Source organism: Brassica napus, chromosome C9, assembly GCF_020379485.1.
Source record: "Brassica napus cultivar Da-Ae chromosome C9, Da-Ae, whole genome shotgun sequence".
Taxonomy (NCBI): Eukaryota; Viridiplantae; Streptophyta; class Magnoliopsida; order Brassicales; family Brassicaceae; genus Brassica; species Brassica napus.
This window is the reverse complement of record NC_063452.1, coordinates 7093591-7104138: the sequence shown is the minus strand read 5'-3', so window position 1 is coordinate 7104138 and position 10548 is coordinate 7093591. Positions and strand designations below refer to the sequence as shown.

At 38.1% G+C, this 10548-nt stretch overlaps 1 protein-coding gene across 2 annotated transcripts; it reads left to right on the top strand.

The window, feature by feature from the left end:
- Positions 1–1414: 1414 nt before the first annotated feature.
- On the top strand, positions 1415–4324 carry LOC106356145 (protein DA1-related 6). Of its 2 annotated transcripts, XM_013795963.3 has the most exons (10): positions 1422–1754; positions 1846–2171; positions 2243–2366; positions 2457–2528; positions 2603–2701; positions 2780–2992; positions 3086–3148; positions 3239–3357; positions 3454–3512; positions 3707–4321. In XM_013795963.3, the coding sequence occupies exons 1-10, from the start codon at positions 1716–1718 to the stop codon at positions 4024–4026; spliced, it is 1434 nt and encodes a 477-aa protein (XP_013651417.1). In that variant the 5' UTR covers positions 1422–1715; the 3' UTR covers positions 4027–4321. The 2 variants fall into 2 exon arrangements, with proteins under 2 accessions (XP_048623846.1, XP_013651417.1); XM_048767889.1 differs by having other exon boundaries at positions 1415–1754; positions 2603–2992; positions 3707–4324.
- The last annotated feature ends 6224 nt before the right edge of the window (positions 4325–10548 follow it).

The following is a 10548-nucleotide window of genomic DNA, read 5'->3' as shown; positions in this document are numbered from 1 at the left end:
CAACCACAAGGCTACATAGTTAAAGGAGAAGAAGACAAAGTCTTAAGGCTGAAGAAGGCGCTTTATGGATTAAAGCAAGCACCAAGAGCATGGAACACTCAGATTGATAAGTACTTCAAGGAGAAAGGCTTCATCAAGTGTCCATATGAGCATGCACTTTATATCAAAACTCAAAACAATGATATATTGATTGCATGCTTATATGTTGATGACTTGATATTCACTGGCAACAATCCGATTATGTTTGAAGATTTCAAGATGGAGATGACAAAGGAGTTCGAGATGACCGACATTGGATTGATGTCATACTACCTTGGCATTGAAGTAAAGCAAGAAGAAAATGGAATCTTCATTACTCAAGAAGGATATGCTAAAGAGGTGCTTAAGAAGTCCAAGATGGATGACTCAAATCCAGTTTCCACGCCAATGGAATGTGGAGTCAAGTTATCAAAGGAAGAAGAAGGAGAGAGTGTGGATCCAACACTCTTTAAGAGTTTGGTTGGAAGCTTACGATATCTAACGAGCACAAGGCCCGACATCCTACACGCAGTTGGAGTTGTGAGTCGATACATGGAGCATCCAACAATAACTCATTTCAAGGCAGCCAAGAGGATCCTACGCTATATCAAAGGTACAATCAACTTTGGCTTGTATTACTCTATTTCTGACGATTACAAGCTTGTTGGATATAGCGATAGCGATTGGGGTGGAGATGTAGATGATCGAAAAAGCACAAGTGGCTTCGTGTTTTTCATTGGAGAAACCGCTTTCACATGGATGTCAAAGAAGCAACCGATTGTCACCCTTTCTACTTGTGAAGCGGAGTATGTGGCAGCTACTTCATGTGTATGCCATGCTATTTGGTTACGAAACTTGCTAAAGGAGTTGAACCTACCACAAGAGGAGCCAACAAAGATCTTTGTGGATAACAGGTCGGCAATAGCATTGGCGAAAAATCCAGTCTTCCATGATCGGAGTAAGCACATCGATACTCGTTATCACTACATTAGAGAATGTGTTACCAAGATGGACGTGCAGTTAGAGTATGTGAAGACAAATGATCAAGTAGCTGATATCTTCACCAAGCCACTCAAGCGAGAAGACTTTATCAAGATGAGGAGCTTACTCGGAGTAACCAAATCAAGTTTAAGAGGGGGTGTTGAAAAGTAAACTTGATTTGTGTCATATTATTGGGCTAACAACTCACTAATCATGTTTAGCCCAACCCAAATTCTAGAAAGTGTCTAGAAAAATCTCCACCTCCATAAGATAAAAAAATCTAGATATTTTGGTAGAATTATCTAGATAATTAGGATAAGATTATCTAGATATTTTAGTAGAATTTTCTAGATTTTGGATTAAAATATGTAAGATATTTTGTACTTAGGAGGCTATAAATACCTCCACTCTCTTCTCATTTTGTATCACCAAGAAATAATTCAAGTTTGTAACAAGTAATAAAATCCTCTTCTAAGTTATAAAATCTTTCTTCTTCACAAAACTTATTTCTCTTCAAACACTTAAACACTTTCTCCATCTTTATAAAGTTTTTCATTCCAACACGCTTATTTGTTTCCTATTGATGCTGTTGGACTTTCTTAACCTAGTTTCCGTTTCATTTGATTTAAATTCTCTCTTTGCTTGCTGTTAAATGAATTGCTTTCTTTGGCTCTGGACTGGTTGATCCCTTGTAGGCCCCCAGATCGGAGAAGAAGATGGGGTGCTTCTCCTGCTTCAAACCTTCCCCTTCTGAGGTTAATATAATATTTTTGCTTTGTCCTAGCCAATGTTTTGCTTTCAATTGGCTTTGTTTAGACTTAAACCTTTGGCATCTGATACCTGCAGGATCCTTTTGAAGTAGAAACTGTTATCGTTGAAGAAGTGTCATGGTATGAAGCTCACATTCAAGAATCTGAACGACTTGCTTTAAAAATTCAAGAAGCTGAACAGCTTGATGTGGCCATTCAAGAATCTAAACGATCTGCTTTAGACATTCAAGAAGCTGAACAGCTTGAGGTGATTCCTCCTCCTCCTCCTCCTCCTCCACCACTTAAAGAACATAACAACATTTCCTCTAGAGCGCCGTTGGATGAAGATGATGAAGAGCGGATTATCCGGGATAGTTCGAAGGAAACAAAGCCATCTGAAGATGAGGTGATTCCTCCTCGTAGGTAAGCGCGTATGTATATTTGCCTCTATTGCGCATTCTTAATAAAAAAAAATATGTATTTGACACGTGTAGCATGTGTGGTGGTTGCCACTTTGAGATTGAACAAGGAGGATCTGTGGATGTTTTGGGTGTCCCTTGGCATCCTGAATGTTTCTCTTGTGGTGCTTGCCACAACCCAATTTCTATTGAAAACCATGTACAGCAAAAACAAACTACTCCCTTTAGAATTGATTCTACTCATTGATGGAAAACACTTAAGTTCTTGATAACTAACAAACACATCCAGGTTTCAAACTCAAGAGGCAAGTTTCACAGGGCCTGCTATGAACGGTACTGCTATGTCTGCAAAGAGAAGAAGGTAGTATTAGTATACATTTTTTTTTATGCTTTATTTTTCTTTTCGTGGTAAAAATGTAAACTGTATTCTTTCAGATGAAAAATTACCATAAGCATCCTTTCTGGGAGGAGAGGTACTGCCCTGCTCATGAAACTGATGGAACTCACAAGTGTTTCAGTTGCGAGAGGTTAGAGGTGAGTTTACATGAGATGAGACAAGGACGGAAACTACTAGGAATGAGTTGTTGGTTGTTTTTTTTTTTTTTTTGGCAGCCTAGGGGAACGAACTTCGTAATGCTTGATGATGGAAGGTGGCTATGTCTAGAGTGTATGTCATCAGCAGTTATGGATACTGACGAAGTCCAGCCTCTGCACTTTGAAATCCGTGAATTCTTCCATGACTTAAACATGAAGGTTGAGAAAGAGTTTCCACTTCTTCTGGTGGAGAAACAAGCGCTGAATAAAGCTGAGGAGGAAGAGAAGATTGTGAGTACATTTCCTAACCCATATAATTTTCTTTATCTCTCTCTTTCTTTTTCTTTTTAACTCACAAGTGTTGTAAGTTTCCAACGCAAGCAGGACAATCAGCATGGTGTGGTAACCAGAGGTATTTGTCTCTCTGAAGAGCAGATTGTCACAAATGTAAGTAATGCTTTTACACGAGCTATAGAGTCTAGCACAAGATTTGGCATTCATGACTTAAAACTCTCTTCCACCCACATTTATAAACAGGTGTCAAAAGGGCCGAAGATGGGGCCGAACAAGCAGCTAATAGGCTTGACCACGGAATCTCAAAGGGTTGTCAGTGAGTTTGAGGTCACTGCAATTCTCATCTTATATGGACTTCCTAGGTAAGTAACATCACTTTTTTGACCCTGGGTGTACTTTGCTCTCCTGTGCGTCCCCCGATAGGACTAAATCAAAAGCTCTCTTGTAAATTAACACAGGTTACTAACAGGATACATCTTGGCACACGAAATGATGCATGCTTATCTTAGACTCAATGGTATGTATTATTATTGGTCATGAGTAAAGACCCAGTGTTCTTTTTTTTTGAAATTTTTTATATAAATATAGGCCCTAATTTTGTTAAAAAAAATTTCAGACCCCCCAAACTATAAAAAAAAAAATTTATACTGTTTATAACCCACAAAATTTCAGGGCCAACCCCGAGGGATTGTGTTTTGGTTTTGGTTACAGGATATAGGAATCTGAACAACGTCCTGGAAGAAGGAATATGCCAAGTGCTAGGGCACATGTGGTTGGAGTCTCAGACATACGCTACTATTGATGCTGCTGCTGCATCTTATTCTTCGTCTTCCCAACCTCCTGGTGGAGCTAATGCGTCAAAGAAAGGTGAGTGGTCTGAGTTCGAGAAAAAGCTGGTGGAGTTTTGCAAGAATGAGATTGAAACAGATGAGTCAGCAGTCTATGGTGAGGGGTTTAGGAAAGTTAACCATATGGTGACAAATTCCAACCTCTATGAAACGCTCCAAGAGATTCTTCGCCGCCGCGGTTGATTGAAGAAGACGAAGACGATCCCCAGATTCAAAAGTTTTGAATCATCCATTTACCAAACATAACATATATGTATTTTACACACATATGCACGTTTTCAGCATTGTTTTTGTTATTCGATGAAGCTTTGTATGTTTTGTTCTAATGGGTCCAATAAAGGCCCATTGGTTCTGTTGCTAATATCTCACGTATTGAATTAATGGGCTTTTTAATGGTCATTCAAATTTTAGTCGAACGCGACGTGCCTCTCAAGTAGGCCTGGGCATTTTAATCCGGACCCGAAGACCCGAACCAGAACCGACCTAAAAATACCCGACACGAAACCGAACCGAAAATTTACAAGTACTTTTTGGGTCTAAATTTTTTTTACCCGAAAGAACCGGAACCAAAAAGGAACCGACATGAATAGATCCGGACCCGAAAAGAACCGATCCGATTAGACCCGACCCTATCAGAACCGATTTGTACCCGACTTAAAAACATGTATATTTAAAACTATGATGTTTTTGTGTTCTATTTTATATATATTATTTTGTGATTTAGTTGAAATATCTTTTGTTAACAACATTTGTTATTATTTTTTAACATTTTTAAAGTAATATAAAGCTTTAAAATGTAAAATTTAGAGTTTTAAACTGTTTTATTTTAATTATTAATAGTTTCATTTAAGTTGTTTTGTAAAATTTTAGATATATATGACAAATATTCAACTAAAGTTGATGGAATTGGGTATATTATGTCCTTTTCAGATCCTAAATACCCGAGCCCGACCCGGACCCGAAAAATTACGGGTATTTTATGAGTATTTTAATTATAGACTCGAAACCGACCCGGATCCGAGAAGCACCGATCCAAATCCGAACCGAAAATTTCTAAGTACCTATTGGATCTAAATATTTGAGACTCGAAAAGATCCGGACCCGAAAAGAATCGGCCCGAACCCGATCCGAAGACCCGAACGCCCAAGCCTACTCTCAAGCACTGATCATTTATTAGATCCTTGACAGTAACTTGTTCGTCAGTATTAGGATTATGAACAAGGGAACCACGGGATTGAGGTATCATCTTTATATCATTTTTATAAAAATAATAATAATGCGGATTTAGGAGATCATATTAAATTACTAAAACAATAATTGGTTCCTTTTGACAGAGAGAAAGCCATTTATATTCATCTCTACATATAAACAATCTTTTGATCAGATCATGTAGTACCAAACCTAAATCCTTATGTAAAGAGTCCATCCAGTTCAAATAGAAATAGTCTGAAATCATTGATTACAAAACAATTTTATAAAGAATATTATTTTAAATCAACAGTCACTAAAGACATACATTAGAAATTTAGCAAAGATATGGGAATAAACATCTTAGCCCCTGTTCGTTTACCTATCACGCGATCTGCGACCTGCGAGCGACTGCGACCTACGATCTGCGGCTGATCGCAGGTTGTTGTTCGTTTTGCTGTCGTATAACATGCGACCTGTGATTAGTCGCATGTCGCAAGTCGTAGATTGTTGTTTGTTTTGATGTCGCGCGACTGATCGCACGACCAGTCGCGGATTCCCATTCAAGTCGTCCAAAAAATAGCGACTAAAAAAAACAGCGACTAAAAATTAAGAAAATTTTGATCGCTCGACTGGTCGTAGATCGTAGGTCGCGCGACACGTAAACGAACATTGGTTTAGTCGCAGGTCGCAGGTTTAATCGCAGTCCGCAAGTCGCAGGTCGCGCGACACGTAAACGAACTGGATTGTACATTACCAAAATAGTTATTGAGTTGGAATTACATTAGGCCAACTAAAAGCAGTATCACTTGACTATGGATATGAAATGAGATGAATCAATCTACGTGTATGTAACTAGCTTTTTTATTAATTATTCCAAAAAAATCATATCTTATTACATTATTAATTATTTTTCTACGAAAGAGTTTACGGTCGCTGTCATAGGATATAAATTACACAACGTAGAAATACCATTTTCAATATTTTGACTATTGTTGTGAAAGCAATGGAAAGTCTATCTTTATTCATAACATAGAAGTTCCTTATATATGAGATTACACCGTTATAGATAAATGGAAAGATTACAAATCATAATCTAAATAGGAAAGGAAAACATAAAGATATAAGGAAAAAGAAAAGCTGGCCGACTCTCTTTTTCTTGGGCCGCCGATGGTATAATCTCTTGGTTATGAGCCATCCACAATCTGATTCATAACACTTCCCCTTGGATGACATAACCATTTAAAGCTTGTAATGTGCTTTAATGTTGCCTCATTAAAACCTTACCAGGAAAACCCAATTGGGGCAAAACCATGGTGAATGAAAAAGAGTACAACACACATTACTCTTCCTGATTTGGACATTACTGAAGGTCCCTTGGACCTCTCCAATTTTCTGCAATCCGTGGGTGATGAAGATCTTGGGCAGAATATGCTTCGTCTTCTTCTTTACCATCGGCCATGCCACAATCTGATCGAACATATTAAGTCATCGACCTCAAATACACACACACAAAATCTTGGATGATGTTGCTGTGATATGTGTGTACCATCATGTGTAAAACATAACCTGTCTGAAAAACAAATCAACAAAACCAAATAACCCCTCTTTGGGCTGGTTAGTATAAAATTAACCAAAATCAAAGGCTTCTTCATCGTCATTCTTATGGACCAAACAGACCAGTGTCTAAAACAAGACTTCTGCATCGTCCATCTCAGGACTAAATGGACTTCTTTATCGTCCACCTTTGGACTGAATGGATCAGTGTCTAAAACAAGTGATCTCACGCCCATGTACTAGATAATGGGTGAGAGTGGTCCATATTAAATCTCTTGAGTACCATTTTCTGTATATACTATTTGATGCACAAGAATTTCATTGTTAATGTACTCAAGCTGTAATCCCACAAGCTGTAATCCCAAACAAAACGTTGTTTTCCAAGATCTTTCATCTCAAACTCTTTCTTGAGATATTTAACTGTTTGAGAAATTGTATCAAGAGGTTCCTAGGGTATTCAGATCATATACTTTGATGATTATCAATATTGTTCTCGAGAGCTTGCTGTACTTTCAGCTCAATACTATCTAGTACTTTCATTATCCAGTGGACCATATAAATATGCAGTCACTATATCAATTTGCTACAAGTCTAATTTTTTCTCTTATATAGTCAGACTTATGAGAAATCTAAAAGTAGTTGCATCCACCACATGGGAGTATGTCTCCTCATAATCTATTACTGGTCTTTGTGAGAATCCTTGTGCAACATCAGCTTTATATCTCACGATTTCTATTCCTCACAAGACCCATTTATATCCACTGGTTTTAACATCATATGGCGTCTTAATCATATGGCCAAATACGTATTTCTTCTTTAAACTACTTAACCCCACGTTTCCATTCAATCCAATCTGTTCTACGAGTGCGCACTCTTATATTGACGTGGGTTCATGATCATCGCTTATATTCATAAATTCAAGTGCTACCTTGTATGCAAATAAATCATCTTATGTCGACATTCCTTATTGGTTCCATTATGTTCCATACATGATATAATCGATTGAGATTCATTATTAGCAGGACATTTAATACTTTGCAGCTTGGCGTCCCAATCTACATTGTTTGGTACCTGTACCTTAGAGCCGGTCGGCCTTATCTCCATGTCTGGGATGGTTTCCTTAGTAACCTCGGATTTGGATTTTGATTATCATTCTCTGCACCTTTCTTTTGTTTCCGAGGATTCTTATCTTTTGGAACCTATTGGTCTACCACGTTTCATACGTTGTCTAGACTCTGTAACAACTTGACTGTATCTCTTCTTGGACATCAAATTCGTTGGTGCTTTACATGTTGGTTTATATATGACTTAGTCATTCTTTTTCGGGTCAGCAAATGTGTCTGACATTTGATTAGCTAGCTTTGTAAATGTATAATCTTTGGACGTCTATTTCACATTGTTTAGTCCGAGGATCTTGCCAAGACATTGATGGTTGATTCCATTCTATTTCATTTACCATTATTTTACCTGCTTTATTATTTTTCTCCCCCTGGTCTTAAAATAATCCATGTACCTGGCCTCAAATATAATCACCTTTAGTTGGCCCAAAGTACTTTATTATTGTAGGAGAATCATATCCAACATATATCCCCATCCTCCTTTTGAGGTCCAATCTTAGTTCTCTGTGGTGGAGCAATTAGTACATAGACATCACATCCAAATGTCTTATGATGGGGTATGTCTGGCTCTTGACCCGTTAAGAATTGTGATAGGGGATATCTATGCTCACTAAATGGCCTGATGCATATTAACTTAGGTGCATGTAAATTTCGTGTGGCCCAAGCTGAGAATGGGAGTTTTGACTCATAAGTTATGGTCTATCAATTAGCTATTGGCGTTTTAAAAGATTTCGGCCGAGCCGTTCTTGGTATGGACATGTATCACAGAATTGTCCACACTTACCCCCATGGACATACCATAATCATTTAAACGCTTGGGACATGTATTCACCAGTATTATCTAGACATATAGTCTTTATTATGAAAAAGGGGCTCCTAGCCGTTTTACTGGTGATGGCCTAATGAGTTTCCCTTGTGTACATGCTACACACGTGAGATTCTTTGGGATAACTCTTCTTATCTTTTAATGTGTGCCTTTTGAATATCAATTTTTGCATCATGGTTGGACAAGGATGGCCAATCCGGTCGTGCCATAAAGTGTATATTTTCGCAGGCTTTTAGCCTCTATCATACTGATCTTTGCATAGTCTAGGTCAGTAGAGAATGCATGTATAGTCTTTAGGACGTATTATGGCCTTGGGCGATTTTATACATATATCTGAAGGAACTCTTTGTTTCATTCGCCCATTGTTTCAATATGGAAACCATTCATTCTTATATTTTTAAAACTCAATAGGCTGCTCTAGCTCTTAGAGCTGAGTGAATATAAGGCATCACTGATTTCTAGATGCATACCCTTAGGCAATAATATATTAGCCTAGCCATAGTCTTCTTTCAGACTGGCAATACCTTCTTTAGTACTTATATTGGTGTTTTTCAGTGTACTCATATAGAAAAATCATTCATTCATTTAATCTAAGCAGAAAATGTAATAGAAATAAATTCAAGGAGATAAAAATCAGAGAAAGCATACAAGCAAAGCAATCACACAAGTTTGATGTCGAAATCAGATTATCAACTTGATTCTTTTAGGCAATCATAAGTCTCATATTCCATAAGATCATCTTGATCATGTTCGAAATTATTTTCACCATCTTTATAGACCAAGTGGGTTTCAGGATTCTTCCCTTTCAGACTCTCTTTGATAGAGGTCACAAAAATGTTTGGGAGTCCTTCATATCTTAGCCCAATGGTTCCCCATTCCACATCTATGGCACACTGATTTGGTCGAGCTTTGTGGTTTAAAGGATATACCACGGCCACTGCCTTGACCATGGCTCAAATTGGGTTGATACCCACGGCCTCTGCCATAGTGATTCCCACGGCCAAATGTGTTATAGTGGCCATGGACACGTCCTTTCCACCCTCCACGGCTATGACCGTGTGGTCTATCATTCTGGACGTGGTTACCTTTTTTTTTCTTCTGCGGCCTTATTGGTATCAGGTAATGGGGTTAATCCAGGAGGTCTCAATTCACTGTTTCTCATCAGTAATCCATTATTTTGCCCAGCTAGCAATAGACTCATCCACGGACTTATAGTCCTGGATTCTGGGATTCCTCCAATCAAATAGGGCCTTTGGTAATAACACCGTTCTTTGGTGATCATATCTCAATTTTTTTTTTTAATTCTTAATAAGATGATGGCTAATAATTAATATTGCCATGTATCAATCTTTCTCATTTGGCATTATCGCCTTTTGTGATTCATTCACCAAGTCCTTTGACTTTAGGATAAACTCAGTATCCAATGCTCATTTCAAATAATTATCTCCTGAGAGATTTATGGCAGGAAAATCCAAGTTGATTTTCGACATCTCAAATCATATATCAATCAATTTGGATTATATATCCAAAAAGGTCCGCTCTCGGCCATTCAACACGCTGCCTAGCCGAGGTGTGGTTATCTGAAGTGGATTCTCTCTTTTCTAGTAGATGTCGAACTGGTTTCTTCATCTGTGACTTAAACCAACTAATTCTGCTTTATCATGAAAGTTCTCGACCGAGGAATTCCATTTCGGTAGCAGGCTTATGCTGCTTGCCCGAACCAAGGACCTTCACACATTCATAAGATATTGACTAAAGACAGCTGAGCAACAAGCTACCCTTAACCGCTCACACGGCTTACCCGTCGTCGTCGACAAGCTCGCTCCCCGGGACGTCCATACTTGTTTAATTTCTCTCTTTCAACTTGGATACCATGAGGTGGTCCCTGGAAAGTTTGTTTAGATCTCATAAAATATTTAACATACAGCCATAAACAAGACATGCTATCAAGTCAATACATTTCTAATAAGCAAACAAGCCACACGGCCAAAGGTGATATAATGCAATAAGACCACA